This window comes from Malus sylvestris, chromosome 7 (assembly GCF_916048215.2).
Source record: "Malus sylvestris chromosome 7, drMalSylv7.2, whole genome shotgun sequence".
Taxonomy (NCBI): Eukaryota; Viridiplantae; Streptophyta; class Magnoliopsida; order Rosales; family Rosaceae; genus Malus; species Malus sylvestris.
In genome coordinates this window covers 20,525,619-20,543,207 of record NC_062266.1, presented here as the reverse complement: position 1 = coordinate 20,543,207, position 17,589 = coordinate 20,525,619, and the positions used below count along the sequence as shown (strand labels likewise).

Here is a 17,589-nt window from a genome sequence, read left to right as displayed (position 1 = left end):
ACTTGATAATGTTAAATCCATCATGCAATGCATTTCCTTCCAATTTTTTGTGATAAACTAATAGATAATTGACTAAATAAACATCCTACAAAGTTTCAATAAAAATTTCCAAGTTTTTCTTACAATTTCCGTGGTTTCCATGTAATTTTTATCGATATCGATATTTTACCGATATTTCCATCGATATTTCCGTATTTTCGGACTACCGATATTTCCGATATCACCGATATTTTCTTCCTTGGTCAGAATAGATGTTGATGCTCTTAAGCTTCAGCAAATCCAGCAACTGAGTTAAGTTCTTCGCATTCGAACTTTGTTTTCGGGTTTTGTTTCCACAGCACTGTGAAGGTGATGCATCTCTGAGGAATGGTGGCTGCATAATAGTTGATGCTGTTTGCTTCTGGTTAGGACATAGCTATTAAGAACGAAAAGCCGAGCGCCATTCCAGAATCCATCAAGATACTTAAGTAGTGTTTCTCGGAGCTGTGTATCGTTTGGATTTAGTTTTCGTGCATGAAGAATCCTTCCGCTTTCAGGGCACAACAAATTAGTTTTCGGCACGAGGCTTTGTGTTTGTTTGCAGCTGAAGGAACATTCACCACCATTTCTGCAGAGCGCCTCTCGGCTTTTTGTCTCAACTTTATATAAAAAGTATGCATGTCGCTATTCGCATGAGGGATGAGCATCCCCGCATCCACCAACCAAATTCCAATTCCTGGCTTCTCAGTTACATGTACTTAAACACGTTCCGTCCTGAGCTGTCTAATATGCAGAACCACTCACCGCCACCACGTGCTCGATCAAGCCACAACAAAAACAAACAACCCAGATGACTCCACAAAGTCTCATACTTCCTTTATATGGTAGAGATGTATCACATATCACATAATCCAACGGCACATGGACCAACTCTTGACATGCCAAAACACAAATGATTTAATAATTAGAGCAACAGATCAATGACATTCAAAACATTCTCGAGATTAACTTTACTAGAAATTAAAGAATTTTAATATGAATTTTTCCATCTCATTAAACTTGCCACAAAAACACAAAGAACATGCAATTCCCTTCATCCAAATTCAACATATCACAAGAAAATATAATTTTCGAGATAAAATAAGTAGTAAATATGTGCTCATCATTCATCAAATTCTACTAACTAAAATTACAAATTAAGAAATATAACATCGACATGTATTGTGAAGTTGGCACCTATTCAATTAACGATGATTCTGTTTCTAGAGTATCATCATGTTCCTAGAAACAGAATCATAACATGATGATACTCTAGGAACATGATTCTGTTTCTAAAGAAGACAAAGGACGTTGTCTTCTTTCTGGACATTGGTAAGTAAACAAACAAACGTGGATTCTGTTTCTAGAGTATCATCATGTTCCTAAGTTCCTATCAGCGATAACTTCCTTCTCCAATCAGTATATATGGATACTAGAAACGTATAAATCTAACCTGAAACTACCAGAAGCATTCAAATCCAGCGTCTACAGCTTTAGCATTAGTTGGTACAAGGGACATTCTTCCGAAGAGGGAGATGAAATCTTTGAGGCTCCTATTTATTCCTCCTCTTGTTGTGGCCCTTTAGACTGCTAATTCCAGATGGTCCAATCTCATACATCTTCCCTGCAAAAGCATGTGTGCCAAACTTCAAGATCAAATTTTTCCAACAAAAGAAACATAAAGATCAAACTCGTTAGCAGAATAAATGGTGCGCGAAGGAATTTAAAATCTTGACATCTGTGTATTTCTCGCAGATTTTATGTGAGCATGCAACTAAAACTGGCATCACTATCAATGGTGCACAAAGATAGGCAGAAAAATGTAAAGGGAAGCAATCACAACACAACATGTAGCAAGTAATCTGTCCACATATTGGGAAACTTTTAACAGTTTGATTTGTTAGTTTTCGATTGTATTTGTTAAGGCGAGATGGATGTCAACTATGCAATGCTCCGTAAAACTTAAAAAGCTGTGTAGCAGCTCTTGTTTGTTGTATTGAATACCATGGTTTCATTCAGAGAGAGAGGCTTCATTTCTCTTTAATTTCCTTCACAGGAAAAGGTATTTAAAATTTTATAACTGCCTAGGCTACTGACGAATGCAGAGTGTGTTGAAGATGCATACGACAACCTACACCACTTACGCCTAAAAAGCAATCTAATCTAGACTATATAGTCATTTCGACATTCACGCAAATTCGGGGTGCTAATTTGCAGATATAGAAATGTTAAGATAAGGAATACAAACTACCTTTCACCCAAATTGGAGGAGCACCGATGGCATTAGCAACGAGCAATGACATAGCACTATCTTCATAGTTTCTGCACAAGCACAAATCAAAAGTATAAGAAAAGTAGCACATAAGCAATTGAACCCCGCAAAGCCAAACAAAAAGATAGACTGTAAAAGTATTCCTATGAAAGAATGCAACTTGTAGGAGAAGTTTATGTATCCCAATGGCACTGGACGCAGATTGCCAGACGGCAAAAGTGAAATCCAATGTGGGGGAAGGGATTATTACATCATTGTCAAATCCAATAATACAGAACAACTCCAAAGAAGTGAACTGCATTTCAATTCCAAAAAAGCACAAGTGAAACTGGGGAAAATTTGATAACTTTAATGGTGGGTGTTTTTTGTGGTGGTTGATGGTGAGGGTGGGTTTTTTATTTTAGTGTGTCTGCTTGCAGTGGATTGAGTCGTGGCAACATATTCCTTTGGTGGATTGTGCGTGACTATGTGAGAGACAAATGTTGGTTGCTGAGGGAACATTGAGTAATTGGGGAGGAGTTGAAGAGAGTCGGTCAAGCTTTGCTAACATGCCCGCTACCAATAACTGGAGAAATTGGCTAGACCAAGGTGTGAGTGTGACATATGAAATCTAGACCGGCTAACTAGCTAAGAAATCGAATCAGACAAAGTTAATAAAGTGACCTTAATCCCTGGTCTATGTTTCCAATCAGACAAAGTCAATAAAGTCAGTTTTATGTGAGCATACAGCTAAAACTGGCATCACTACCAATGGTGCACAAAGATTCGGCAAAAAAACGTAAAGGGAAGCAATCACAACACAACGTGTACCAAGTAATCTGTCCACAGATTGGGATATTTTAAGTTGGAGTTGCAAACTTTCGGCTGTATTTTCTAAGGCAAAGCAGACATCACATCAACTATGCAATGCACTGGGCGAGAAAGGCTTCATTTCTCTTCAAATTTTCATAACTACTAAGCTACTGATAAATGCAGAGTGTGCTGATGATGCATACAAGAAGCAATTGTTACGCCATAAAAGCAATTTAATCTAGCTTAAGATGGTCATTTCGACATAAACACAAGGAGTTTGTGACTCTTCCAAGTTTTGAGTTGGTTTCTGTATTTTGAGAGCTCTTCTATTTAGGTTTTTGCTTTTTTCGTGTCTTTCTTTCTTCATCGTTCATCCAGTGACTGGTACGTGGTCAGTATTTACTCACTCGTATGTATTGGGAAGTTGGCACTTGTTCAGTTATTTATGACTGTATTAACTTGTGTCTGTTGAGTTAACCATAATTTTATCAGTTTGTATTCTTTCTGGAAATTGGCCAGTAAACAAATCTGGATTCTGGTTCAGGAGTATCATCACGTTCCTAACTTCCTATTAGCGATAACATCCTTCTCCAAGCAGTATATATACAGATACTAGAAATATGTAAATCTGACCTGAAACTACCAGAACCATTCAATTCTAGCGTCTAAAGCTTTAGTATTAGTTGGTACAGAGACATTCTTTCGAAGAGGGAGATGAAATCGTTGAGGCTCTTAATTATTCCTCCTCTTGTTGTGTCCTTTTAGATATTCTTGCAAAGTCATGTGTGCCAGACTCTTAGATCAAATTTTTGGAACAAAAGAAACTTAAAGATCAAACTCATTAGCGGAATAAATGGTGCACAAAGGGATTTAAAATCATGAAATATGTGCATCTTTGGCAGATATTATGTGAGCGTGCAACTAAAACTGGCATCACTATCAATGGTGCACAAAGAGTGGCGGAAAATTGTAATGGGAAGCAATCACAAGTTCACAACACAACATGTACGAAGTAATCTGTCCACATATTGGGAAACTTTTAACAGTTTGAGTTGTTAGTTTTCGATTGTATTTGTTTAGGGGAGATGGATGTCAACTATGCAATGCTCCGTAAAACTTAAAAGGCTTCCTTGTTCGGTGTATTGAATACAATGGTTTCACTTGGCGAGAAAGACTTCATTTCTCTTTGATTTCCTTCACAGGCAAAGGTGCTTCAAACTTTTACAAAAAACCCAAGCTGACAAATTCAGCGGCTCATCCACTCTAATTTGCCGATAAAGAAATGTTAAGATAAGGAAATGCAGACTACCTTTCACCCAAATTGGAGGAGCACCAGTGGCATTAGGACAACGGGAAAAGACAAAGCAATATCTTCACAGTTTCTGCACAAGCACAAATCAAAAGTATCAAGAAAAGCAGCACATAAGCAATTGAACCCGCCAAACCCGAATGAAAGGATCGGCAACAAATGTACTCCACATGTAGAGAATACCTCTCCTTGGAAAATACCACCTTTTCGAGATGGGATTTCAAAGAATCCAGCGGTGGCTAGCCGTCTGCCCGCGCCACATTAATTCCATCAAAGCCGCCGCATGCGGCACAGTGACCGATTGATTTCTTCAAAACAGAGCTTCATATCCACGTGTTTATCAGCACAGCCAGAGTGTACCCAAAACCCTGAAGATTATTCTTTTTTGGGAGTGTAGTACACGTGTCAAAATGTCAGTATGCCCATTTTCTCTGACATAGTAACACAGAGATTAGTTTCTCAGACATAAACAGAGATAGAGAAAGATTTGTGCACCCACCGAGATGGAGAACTCACAAAGAGTGTCGGGAAGATGTACAAGGCTTTTGCAATTTCCCAGATCTAATACCTCAAGCCCCTGAAGCCGTTCAATCGAGGGGGAAAAGCTCTTTGATAGATGTCCCATCCAAATGAAGGATTTGTAATCCTTCCATATTTTCTTCAATGCTTGGAAACACATCAAACTTTGTGCAACCAGAAAGAGTAAGCTCTTCAAGGAACTTACGGTGACAAATGGTGATTGGAAGACTCCTTAGGCCATCTCCGATCCAAGGAAAGAGGATCAGATAATTCTTTTTAGCCAATCTCTAACCGAAGGATTCATGGTGAGAGCCGAAAATAGTCTAAAAACCGTCTCCAACTGAAGGCTAGGCCAGAGATCTCGGAGAATCTAAAAGGGTCAAAGGGCTGGAGGGCTGGCCAGAAAAAAAAAATTAATCATGTAAGTTATAATCGACAAAAATACTTAAAAAGAAATTTGAATCCAACGGCTAATTGGTGCCTGTTACGTTGGATTCTTTTTTTTTTCCTCAAAAATTCTAATTTTTTGCCTATAAATACTTAAACCATTCATTCACCATCCCTCACAAAATTTTCACCCTTCCTACACCATTTCAATTCTCATATTTTCTTTCCTCTTTCAAAAATCTATCCTTCAATTTTTTCAATAATTTGCAAATGGCCTCGTCTACAATGAAAGATAAGGCTTAGACCCGAAAAGAAGATGAAGCTATTTGCAAGGCTTATAGATGGGTATCGGAAGATAGTGAGAGGGGGAATTGTCAAACAAATGATGGTGTTTGAACTTGTGTGTCCAAAAAATACTTAGAGTTCTATGAAGGCACTACTCCAGTGAATATTCAAAACAACGAGAGCTGTTCTTCAAGATGGAAGAAACATATTCAGCCAAGTTTGAACAAATGGTATCAAGCATTGTTAGCAGCCACAAGTAGACATGAAAACGGCGCTAATTACTACGACGAAAAAAGTGTTTTCACAATTTATTTTAAATATTTAATTATATTACATTTAATTTCATAAATTAATTTCCTTTAATTTTTTTCTAGGTACGCCAAGCGGACAGTTGTTGGGAAATTTGTAAAGGGTGTGTGTTATTTGAAGATCCACCACATAGAGCTCCTACGCTGGTGTTCGGAACTGCATCCTCAGTTGCAGATATGGATGAAGATGGATCTCCAACCATTTAACAAACAAGGGTAGAAAATTCGTCTTCGGGTGAAGGTTCCATACCTAAAGCTATGGGACGAAACAAGGCGCGAAGGTTGAAAGAAAAGGGCAAGGCAAATGATGATTATGCCGCTCAATATGAAGTGGCGGCCTTATTGCGAGAAATGGCGGGGCAAAATGCCCTTGAGGCGGAAGAAAGGAAAAGCAGGCATGAAGAACGGGCCAAACAAATACAAGAAGAGATGGATAATAAGAATATGGAAATGAACACTTCGAATTACACTCCAATGAGTAAGGCCTATTTTGATAGGAAAAAAAAAAGAAATTATGACCCGGCGGCAATTGTTTACCTCTGACTATACTCCTACAATGGCAGATGATGAAGATGATGTTGATTATGGATATTAAATTTAAGTTTTTGTAGTTTTTAAATTCAAGTTAATGTTGTTTTTAAATTTTATTTGTAGTTTTTAAATTTAATTTGTCGTTTTTAAATTTAAGTTGTAGTTTTTAAATATAAGTTGTTGTTTTTAAATTTAAGTTGTTGTTGGATTTGAATTTAAGTTGTTGTAGTTTTTAAATTTAAATAATAAATTATGTTTGGCCCTTTGACCCTTGGTTGGAGACGGTTTTTTGTGACAGAGCTAAAACGAGCCATATGGCCCTTTGGCCCTCGGTTGGAGATGGCCTTAGCCCTATAGCCCTCGATTTTTTGTGACAGAGCTAAAACAAGCCCTATGGCCATGTACTGTTCATTAAAATATTAATATCTTAGAGGGTCAGAGGGCTAAAACAAGCCCTCTGGCCAGCCCTCGGTTGGAGATGGCCTTAGCTCTATAGCCCTCCAAGAAAGTATATTTTAATAAACAATGTCAAGTCATATTTCATATCATCTCCAACCGAGGGGGCCAAAAGGTCATAGGGCAAACATAGCACTGTGATGAAAAATCATCTCCAACCGAGGAGACCAAAAGGTCATAGGCCAAACATAATTTATTATTTCAATTTAAATACTACAACAACTTAAATTTAAAAAATACAACTTAAATTTAAAAACTACAATTTAAATATTAAAGACTACAACAACTTAAATTTAAAGACTATAATCATCATTATCATCATCATCCGCCATTGTAGGGGTATAGTCGGATGTAAACAACTCCCGTCGGGCCATAATTTCCCTCTTTTTCCTATCATCATTGTAGATGTGGCCATTTGAAAATTATTGAAAAAAATTGAAGGAAAGCTTATTGGAAAAGTTAAGAGAATAGAATGTGAAGAATTGAAATAGAATGAAATAAGATAGTGTGGAATGGTGAAAATTATGTGAGTAATGGTGTATGAATGACTTAGGTATTTATGGGAAAAAAATTGGAATTTTTTTATTACTTTTAAAAAAAAATTATCCGGATAAAAAAAAATCAAATCCAACGGCTACTGGGGTTAGCATGACTCCAGCTAGCCATTGCTAGCTGGCGTATGCTGACTCCAGTAATCATTGGCATTTCAATTTTGGGTAGGCCCCGAGCTGGCTAGCTGGTTTATTTAGGCCAGTAGGTTGGCCTAATTTGGTGTTTTTGGCCTAGCCCTTGGTTTGAGACGGTTTTTGTGTCATTTTGGGCTATTTTTAGCCATATGGCCCTCTGGCCGAATCGGTTAGAGATGGCCTTAATTCCTTGCAATTTTCTAGGATCAAATAACGCAATCCCATGAGATTATTAATTAACGAGGCAATTTTTTAATTTTTAAGCTAGATAAATTAAGCTTTGATAGTTCCTCTGTAACTTCTAAAATCTCTAAAAGTATCTCAAGACTCGAGCAACTACAAAGATTAAGGATTTTAAGAGATTTCATAAAAATGCTGCTTGAAAGACTCTTAAGTTGATTGCAACCTTTTAGCTTCAAATAACACAACCCCGTGAGATTACCAATTGACAAGGGCAGTTTTTAAATTTTTTACTCAAATAAACTAAGCTTTGATATTCTCTCCATAACATCTAAAATCTCTGAAAAATCTCAAGATTCGAGCAGCCAGAAAGTTTAAAGGATTTTGAGAGATTTCATACGATTGAAGCTTGGAAGACTCTTAAGTTCCTTGCAATGTCTTAGGTCTAAATAACTCAACCCCGTGAGATTATTAATTGACGAGGGCAGTTCTTTAATTTTTGACTCGGATAAACTAAGCTCTGATAGTTCCTCCATAACTTCTAAAATCTCTCGAAACATCTCAAGATTCGAGCAGCCAGAAAGTTGAAAGGATTTTGAGAGATTTCATGCAACTGAAGCTTGGAACTCTTAGGGTACGTTTGTTGTACCGGACTATCTCGGGCTGTACTAACTTTAGGGATTAAGATGGACTGGCTTAGAATAGACTAAGCTGAATTAACTTAATGAAGTGTTTGGTATAGTGTCGGACTAAAAAGTAGGATAATTAACAAAACTTTAATATTATATTATTTAACCAATATCTATTAATATTTTAATATTAATATATTTATTTATTCTTTTATACTCTTCATCCTCTCTCATAACCTCTCTTTTTCTCCGCCCATTTTCTTCCTGCCCTTTCCCTCTTTTACTCTCTGTTTCTTCGTCCCACTGTCACCCTCCCCACTTTCTCTTTTTTCTCCCTTTTCACTCAAATTACGTTGCTCTGTGCTTCAAAGTACGAAACTCTGAATTTATTTTTATATTTAAATTTCAGTTCTTTGAGATTACAAATCAGTTATTGGCGTTGGATTAAATCCAAAGCAAATCCAGCTAGGTATTCCTCCTTGAAGCAAATAGGGAAATCTGGGCTGTGGGTTCGTTGGGTTTCATAAGAGGGAGAGAAATCAATTTGAAGCAAAGAGGAAGTTGGGTTCGTGAGACGAAGGAGATCGGCGAGATTTGGTAATGGGTTTGCGGGATGATGGAGATCAGCGAGACGGTAGGATTTGGCGACACATGCTTGCAGATCGCAAACGATGCGGATATTAGAGAGCCAGGATTAGCAATCCCATCATTTTTGGGGGTCCTAGCTAAGACGAGGTAGCGAAGCCTTTAGTCGGAACGAGTCCGACTTAATCCCATTAAAGATAGTCCCAGATCAAACCAAACACGGACTAGTAAGCCAGTCTAATCTAGTGAAACCTAATAAGCCCAAACAAACACACCCTTAAGTTCCTTGCAATATCTTAGGTCCAAAGAACTCAACCCCGTGAGATTATTAATTGACGAGGGCAATTCTTTAATTTTTGACTCGGATAAAACAAGGTTTGTAAGAGTTGAAATAGAAGGGTGAACCTCAACTAAACTTGTACAATATTCAAGAAATATCTTCTCAAGATTTGGTACCTTTGAGAAGTCAGGGGTTTCATTAAGGTATCGACAATTACTTAAATTGATGAATTTCAACTTTTCTAGTGTCTGTTAAAATGTTCAGGAAAACTTACATTACTTAATAAGGCATCTCATAACCCAATCATTTAAAAGAAACATATACATGTAAACAATGATTGTACGCACCAGGGTTCCTTCCCAAAGTCTGTCAATGACACTATATCGTATGTCAAGGTCAACAAGATTTTTGAACTCAAAGTTGGATGGCAAAGACTTAAAGGGAATCCAAACCAAGAGATACACCTCAACTCACAAGAAAGAAACTTTAAGTGCCCAATCAGGTGTCGTTTGCCGTAAGGATTATGACTGATCTTGAGAAGTCTTAATCAGGTCATACTGACATAAGTTTCAGCATTTAAGCATACCTCTCCTGACTTCGACAAATCAAGAATCATGCTTTCAATTGCTTCTGTAGCCTGTGCGAATCAAAGTGAAGGAACAAAAAGAAAATCTTAGTTTAGATTATGAATTTAATGCATGTTTCTAAAGAAGCGTTTAATAATTATTTCGTTTTCAGTTTTCAACTTTTGTTTTGATTATTTTTTTAGAAATCTGAAAATTGAAAACCCATAACTTGTTTAGTAGTTGTTTTCAGTTTTCAATTATTAAACAAACAATGTAAACTAAAAATAAAAAATTGGAAACAAAAATGGTAATCAAACGGACCCAAGAAATATATTTTTGTCAAAAGTTGAAGCTTCTACTAAACATTGCATAAGAAAAAGACTTCTCATCGTATTTTGAGTTAGCACATAATGAACATCTTCATAACTCCACAATCTACTTCGTCTCCCAGGCTCTTTGATAGATTCTTGGTGGACGATTTTCTGACCCATTTCCTCTAGTGAATCATGCATCTCCAGTGTCCCTCGTTGTGAGACAGTTATGAGAGCTCGATCGATTATAACTCTTATTCGAGTATGAGGATATAAACCACAACCATCCAGAATTTCGGTTGCATAGTTTTTTTCCATTCGTTTTAAAGAAACATGCAATATCTAGAAAGATGTCTATCTCTGTGTCATCTAGACTGCTAGTCCATCGAAGCTTGTTTTAAGCCCAAAAGCTGGCGTCCAATCCCTTCAGCCTACGTAGCCTCGAAAGCAGGCTTGAACGCTTACACTAGAATTCTAGCCAATAGCTGGCCCAATTTCTGCATCAATTGTGTCTGTCCTGGATCTGTCAAAACAGATATAACCTGCAATGCCGGCTTGGCATCTTAACCATCGATGATGGTGCCGAAAGCGTTGTCGGGTTGGCGCTGCTCCCCAATGGCGGACCTATTTCACCCGGAAAGAAGTGACACCTTTTTAAGATGTTGTAAGACTAATTGAATAACGGAAAGACAAGGGTTCGCAGTGTTGAATACGAATTCGAGGGACTTGCGTTGTAAGGGAATTTGAGTGATGACTCTTCTACAAAAAGAATAAATATTCTTTCTTAGAGATTTATTACTTGTTAACTGCAGGTCAATGTAAATGCTGCAAGTTTAAGATTTAGGTGATCAACTCTCTTGCATCTCACGTAAGTGACTTGCACAGCAACTTATGATTGAGTAAGGGAACTACTTTTCGGACTCCCGTTTTCTTCTTTTGAACTTTTTCCACTTTTACTAACCTTAATTAGAATTGAAAAAAAATGAAGAAGAATCGATAGACAAAAACAACGCGAGAGGAGTACAGAAGGCAAAACTGTGAAAGTGAAAATCAATACGGTTCTTATTAAAAATTCAAATAATTGGAGTTGGAAGTTTCCAAAGGCAATTAAGGCCAGAATGAACCAAAAACAGTGAAGTATGAGGCCTGGTGCTGAGAAGTTACCTCCCAATTGGACAAAGAAAACATAGCAAAAAGAGGACAATATATACCAGTAATAAGTGAGCAGATAATGATAATAAAACCAAGGTTCTAAAAAACGTTAGGCGCTAGTCGGGCGGTGGACAGGGGCCTAGTGTCTAGGCAGCTAGGCAGGGTCTAGGCGGGCACCTAGGCGGATTTATGTAAATTTATTATATATCTTGTAAATAAATGTTTATTTACACTTAAAAATAAACTATACTTGTATGTATCCTCTTAAAAGTTCTCCAATCATTTCACAATTGGATGAACTTGTAGTCAATCCATCATTTACAAATTAGGTACACCATTTTCATAAGTATACCACTATAAAACTAAAAAATAAAAAAACACACAATTTATTAAAAATTATGTGTGTGTGTGTGTGTATGTGTGATTCTATTAAGTTAAAAAAAAAAAAAAAAAAACATTATCCCAATAATTTATATAAATATATAACACACACATATATATGTATATATAATGCATGTATATTCCAAGCTGTTTGAAATGATAAAAACCCCACGTAGAAGTAGTGGATGGTTATTAAAGATTAAAAACCAAATAACATCCCATCCCTTCTTCTTCTTCAAAAAAAAAAATCATCCTATTTGTGTTTTTGACCCCTGCACCCCAACTCTGTCACGCCACCCAAGATTTCCAATAAACCCCACGTAAAGGTAGTGTGTGTTTATTAAAGATTTAAAACCAAATAATATCACATCTTATCTGTGTTTCTGACCTCTCTACCCTAACTCTATCACGCCACCCAAGATTTCCAAAGCTCATATCATTATTACACCCGTTGGAAAGTGGAACACTCTTTCCATCTGAGTTTTTTCGTTTCTTCTTCTTTTTCCTTTAGTCATCAGAATGTTGAATTGGATCTCAAATCTAGATAGCGCTGCCATGGATTAATACCTTAAAAGTTAAGAGTTTCTCTCTTTTTTCATTCTCTCTTTCCTATTCTACTCACAATCATACCATAGAGAAATGACAGTCACAATCATACCATAAATAGAAGCCATTAGATACCAAAAGCATATTCCAACTCCACAATAATTTGCATTCATTTCTGCACCTTTTGCACGCATCACTAGATCCACGACCTACCGTTACTCCACACAACCATAAGGTTGGGGAAACGTTATGTCTAAGTATAAATACAAAATACAACTCCTACAAAAGTTTTCTACTAAGTTAAATCACACGATTAATAATTTGATATCAAATTTGCCGAGTCATTCTTTATGAGTATTAAACTTATGATTTAAGGCTACTAGCTTATAATAAGTGATAAAACCATAATGTTAGTGACAACTGAAGCGAAATATTTTGATATGATTGTATTTATCATTAAGGGGATGAAGGATTGAGGGCCACACAATAAGTTAGTCGCTTATTAGGTGTTGACCTCAACACATCTATGTAAGTTGAACTTGAAACGTATCATTTGCAAGTAGACCTGTAAACGGGTCGATTTTATTAGGTTTGAATCAGTTTCAACCTAACTCGTTAAACTAACAGGACACACAAACTCAACCCATTAAGCTAATAGGTTATCTAAATCCAACCCGTTAAGCTAATAAATTATCTAAACCCAATTCATTAACGGTGGTAACAGGTTTTGTAGGTAGACCCCAAATGACCCATTATTTTAACAAATAATTAACGAATCCATTCGTTAACTACATATGATTAGTTAATCAGTCCACCCAACTGTTAATTTTAAAAGGTGAATTGAGTTGGGTTTACAAGTTTGGCGTTTGGGTCTAAAATGTCAAATCTACTGCTGCCACAAAATTTGACTCAACTATAGAAGTAATCTTCCTCTTTTTCCGTTTTCTTCTCATTTGGTAATTTACTTTTCTTTTGCCATTTTCCGTTGATTAGTGCTCTTCATCTGAAAACCTCATTGCCCTTAGATCTTGAAGTTTTCTTCTTTCTTGGGTGCACATAATTTTGACCCCATTTTCAGTCCCTAATCACCTTTTGGTTCTGTTGCATACAATCTCGGCCATCCAGTCAAATTTTTTTTTTTTAATTATTGCACTTTTAAGTAAATAATTATTGGGTTTTGGATCTTAATCCTTTTTAACATCTGGGTAATCTCTGTTTTTGCTGTTTGCTTTCTGGATTTACTTCAGGTCACAGAAATTCAGGAGATTAAATTGTTAAATGAGCATTGTGTTATTGTGTGATTGTTTGCAGGAAAACTAGATTGAGTGTAAATGGCTGTTAGGAGGCCTGGTGTGATTGCCTTGTTTGATGTTGATGATACTCTCACAGCTCCAAGAAAGGTTTGAATCTCTGATTTATACTTTTCCTCTTAAATCACTGTTTATTTTTCAGTTAGATTATGGACTAGTTGATCATATGGGTTACCGATTTGAAGGACAAGATGTTTTAGATTTCTTAATCGGCCTATGTGCATAAAATTTTCTGATTGAATGTGTTTCGCTTGAATCCCAGTTTGTTACTCCAGAAATGTTGGAGTGTATGAGAGAACTTAGGAAGGTAACCCATCAGCCCAAAAGTGTACATCTGTATTGAGGATGGTTTGTTAGTTTCTTGTGAATGATCAATTGCCTTACTGAAGTGCAGGTTGTTACAGTAGGCATTGTGGGAGGATCTGACCTTACAAAGATAACGGAGCAGCTTGGCAAAACAGGCGTATACTTTTTCCTTGTAGATAGTATAAAAATTAAACTCGAAATGTATTGAACATTTAATTCTGCAGATGACACATCAATTCCAAGCTTCAGTTGTTGGAGCTCAAGTTTGGATATTTACTGATCGTATATATCGTTAATTAATATTTGTTCCTAGGATGCAATTGAAACTGTTTTGTTGATCTGTTATAGGCCGTTTAGATTGTCTAAGTACCACAATATGCTTGGTTGGCACCTTGTTCCTTTTCCTTCCAACTCTTATCCTCCAATGTTAGTTCTCAAGGGGACATTGTGGACACATTTATAGCTGTCTATTTTACTATTTTTTAAAATCTTTTCTTGACCATGCTTATTAAATGTGTCTTTGTCTTTGCAGTTATTGATGACTATGATTATGTATTTACTGAGAATGGTCTTGTTGCTCACAAAGATAGGACGCTGATTGGCACCCAGGTATTATACAGCTTAGCGTGATAATGAAACAAGTTTTCACATTCAAAATGTCATAGTGTCCTGACTAAAAGTTAGGTTTGAATCGATTGTGTGAAAGTGATGTTTGAATTAATTATGTCAAAGTGATGTTCTGTGCGAGTAAATTTATGTTCCTTTTCTGGCCTAGTGTTTGGCTGAAATAATAAGCGAAGCTAAATTTCTAATGATCTGATACCCAGAATTTGAGCAAGGTATATATATCAGTAAAGATATAAATCTTTTCCTGAAGAACAATGAAAAACTGGATAATCAAGATAAATATTTCCATGTTACAATCTTGTTTTGTGGTATCTTTTAGGGGGATCGTTCTTCTTTTATTTTTTTAAGAAATTATTTGTGGCTAAAGAAAGTACTTTCATCTTAGAACGAAGTAGTTCTCTGCCCTTAGATTTCTTCTGAGCCATATAAATGTTTCACCTCATTGTCCTCTATTACAGTTCGAACGTCTTGAACACACTACCTGAGTTAAAATTGCTTTTTCTGGGTCATAGTGTAGGTGCCCAATAGCCATCATTTGTTTCTGATAGGATTTGTGACAGAGTTGCATTTCTTGTCCTTTTTTCCTGCGTACATTTATTTCTTTCAATAATAACTCCAAACTGATGCATTTTGTGTTTTTATTCTGTAGAGCTTGAAGACATATCTTGGAGAAGACAAACTCAAGGTAAAGCCCATGCTCTGTTGTATGCTATGACTCTCAAATTCCTTATTTGGAAGATATCTTAGGCAGTTAAGCTAAACATACACAAAGCACCCAGAAACTTAATTACGTTGTTCTTGAGATTGATCTGAGATGATTGGCATACAATTGTGCAGGAATTTATCAATTTTACGCTTCATTATATCGCAGACTTGGACATACCGATAAAGAGGTTAGTGGAGTGGAAGCCTTTGTTAAATCTTAAGCTATTGACTGTAAACTTATACTTTCATTTTAACTGAACTGCAGGGGCACATTTATAGAGTTCCGGAGTGGGATGCTTAATGTATCACCAATTGGGCGAAACTGTAGCCAAGAAGAAAGGGATGAATTTGAAAGATATGACAAGGTTAGATACCTTACACCATAAAATTAAATTGTGAGTTTATATTTATTATAAATGATATCAATTTTCTTTTTTGCTTGTGTATAAATTGAAAGACGAAATTTCATTTGCAGGTTCAGAACATACGCCCAAAAATGGTTTCTGTCCTCCGTGAAAAGTTTGGTCACCTTAACTTGATGTTTTCCATAGGAGGGCAGATAAGCTTTGATGTAAGCGATAGTTGATACTCATATTTGCTTTAATGCTTATTACATTTATTTACTTTTTGCCTGCCCATTCTTGGAATAGTCGAGTAAAAGTGACTAGGACTTTTGAAATTGAACGCTGATGGTTTACACTGCTTGAACCAGGTTTTCCCGCAAGGTTGGGACAAGACATACTGCTTGAGATACCTAGATGATTTTCAAGAAATCCATTTCTTTGGTGACAAAACTTACAAGGTTTGTCCATAATTTGATGGCTTAACCCTCTTCTTCCTACAATTTCCTTTTCTATGAATTCATGAGTAGTAGTCTGTTCATGTTTTATGTTTTACGTTTATTGTATTCGATTAAGTTTTCTGTTTTACATTTTAACCTTCTCATATTCGGGCCCTAAGACTTGTGAATATTGTTTTCCGCAGGGAGGAAATGACCATGAAATCTATGAATCTGAAAGAACCGTAGGTCATACAGGTAAGCCGTCGTCTCAGGTTTAAAGTTACTTATGGCCATATTTCGGACATATTTATGGAATATGTATATCTGATGCTCGACCCTTTTGCAGTTACGAACCCTGAAGATACAATCAAGCAGTGCACTGCTCTCTTCCTGAACCCTTGAGTTCGAACCATCCCCATGAATTTCTGGTTATATGCCATTTTTCGAACAAGAAAGAAAAGTTAAATTCCATTTGTAATTCTAGATTTGAGAATAAATGCTAAGCAGAAATCTGTAATTTGTAACACTATTTATAGACGCAAATGTCTTGGTTGAGAAATTTCATATTCGCATTGTATTTTTTGTAATCACACTGATTCCTACAAATATAAATTTATATACTGAAAGGCATCCTTCACTTCCTATTCACATTGCTTCTGCTACTTGTGTTCTATAATAGTTGGTGGAGCAACAAGTTATTAAATTATTCAATTTATAGTTTTTTTTTCTTTTTGAACAAACGATATTATCTATACTAAAGGGGAGGGAGGTGGGCAACCTCACAATGAGCTAGCAATATTGTGGTTCAAATTCGCATTTAGCGAGAATCGAACCTAAGACCTTTTACTTACAAGTAAAGAGAACTAAGTGACATTCAAGTTAAAGTTATACATTGCACATTACTAGTTTAACTTACATACGATTGTCTTAGTAATTAGGCATTTCTCTTCAATTCATTGCGTGTTGGGTTCAAACCATACCCATTGCCCTTAATCTAGATTTTTTTTTAGTCAAAGTCCTTAATCTAGATTTAGATTAGTAATATTGTTGGGTCTAAATCCTCCCCTTCCCTTTAATTTAAAATATATTAGTAATATGGGTTTCAATAAATACACTTAGATTATCAGGAGGGAGCCTATATAGGTGTTGATGCAGAGACAATTTGGAGCTTGAATTTATTTCTGATTTGTGGGAAAATTTGAAGTTGGACTAACAATACAAACGGTACCAACATTGTAACATGTCAAGCATAAATTTTAACAAAAAATTTATAACTCAAGTGGTTAAGAACGTATGTGTATCCATTGAGATTTTGTGCTTCACCTTCCTCATATCCTTTTGTAACAAATTTCTATTACCTAGAAAAATATTAAAATAAGTGCCACAATGAGGCACATCGAAACGACTAAAATACTATACTTACTTTAGATCGAATCTTCCTCTAATTATGTAAATCAAATTAATTAAAATATACTTTGAATAAAAAAAATAAAGTGCAATAAAAACTTGGGAAAACAGACCAAATACCCTAAAAAACTTACATTTAATTATCAAGACATGAAATTTTTATAATTTTCAAAATACCATTAGAATTATCAAATTACCAAACAGAAGTATAAAGTTAAAATTTTTCCCACACTAAAAAAAGTGGTCTAAAAAGACAAATA

At 36.0% G+C, this 17,589-nt stretch overlaps 1 protein-coding gene, 1 long non-coding RNA gene and 1 pseudogene across 6 annotated transcripts; 1 reads left to right on the top strand and 2 right to left on the bottom strand.

Moving 5' to 3' along the window:
• Positions 1-68: 68 nt before the first annotated feature.
• On the bottom strand, positions 69-5,207 carry LOC126629410 (uncharacterized). Of its 4 annotated transcripts, none has more exons than XR_007625753.1 (6): positions 4,891-5,207; positions 4,575-4,822; positions 4,392-4,464; positions 2,270-2,340; positions 1,472-1,642; positions 69-911 (listed from the first exon to the last, which is right to left on the bottom strand). It is a non-coding gene; the product is annotated as an uncharacterized LOC126629410 (long non-coding RNA). The 4 variants fall into 4 exon arrangements; XR_007625754.1 differs by having other exon boundaries at positions 4,930-5,207; XR_007625755.1 differs by having other exon boundaries at positions 4,960-5,207.
• Positions 5,208-7,704: 2,497 nt separating this feature from the next.
• LOC126630162 (disease resistance protein RPV1-like) lies at positions 7,705-10,432 on the bottom strand (annotated as a pseudogene).
• Positions 10,433-13,011: 2,579 nt separating this feature from the next.
• Positions 13,012-16,570, top strand: LOC126630594 (phosphomannomutase-like). 2 transcript variants are annotated; one of them, XM_050300722.1, is made up of 12 exons: positions 13,012-13,149; positions 13,505-13,593; positions 13,766-13,810; positions 13,898-13,964; positions 14,342-14,418; positions 15,086-15,121; positions 15,274-15,329; positions 15,407-15,506; positions 15,617-15,712; positions 15,854-15,943; positions 16,126-16,177; positions 16,269-16,570. In XM_050300722.1, exons 2-12 carry the CDS (start codon positions 13,525-13,527, stop codon positions 16,322-16,324), a joined length of 744 nt encoding a protein of 247 aa, XP_050156679.1. In that variant the 5' UTR covers positions 13,012-13,149; positions 13,505-13,524; the 3' UTR covers positions 16,325-16,570. The 2 variants fall into 2 exon arrangements, with proteins under 2 accessions (XP_050156679.1, XP_050156678.1); XM_050300721.1 differs by lacking the exon at positions 13,012-13,149 and adding an exon at positions 13,156-13,398.
• Positions 16,571-17,589: the final 1,019 nt, after the last annotated feature.

Coding starts and splice junctions, on each gene's coding strand:
- LOC126630594 (XM_050300722.1), top strand. CDS start 13,525: ATGGCTGTTAGGAGGCCTGGTGTGATTGCCTTGTTTGATGTTGATGAT. Junction 14,419..15,085: donor GGACGCTGATTGGCACCCAG/GTATTATACAGC, acceptor TTTATTCTGTAG/AGCTTGAAGACATATCTTGG. Junction 15,330..15,406: donor TTGGACATACCGATAAAGAG/GTTAGTGGAGTG, acceptor ACTGAACTGCAG/GGGCACATTTATAGAGTTCC.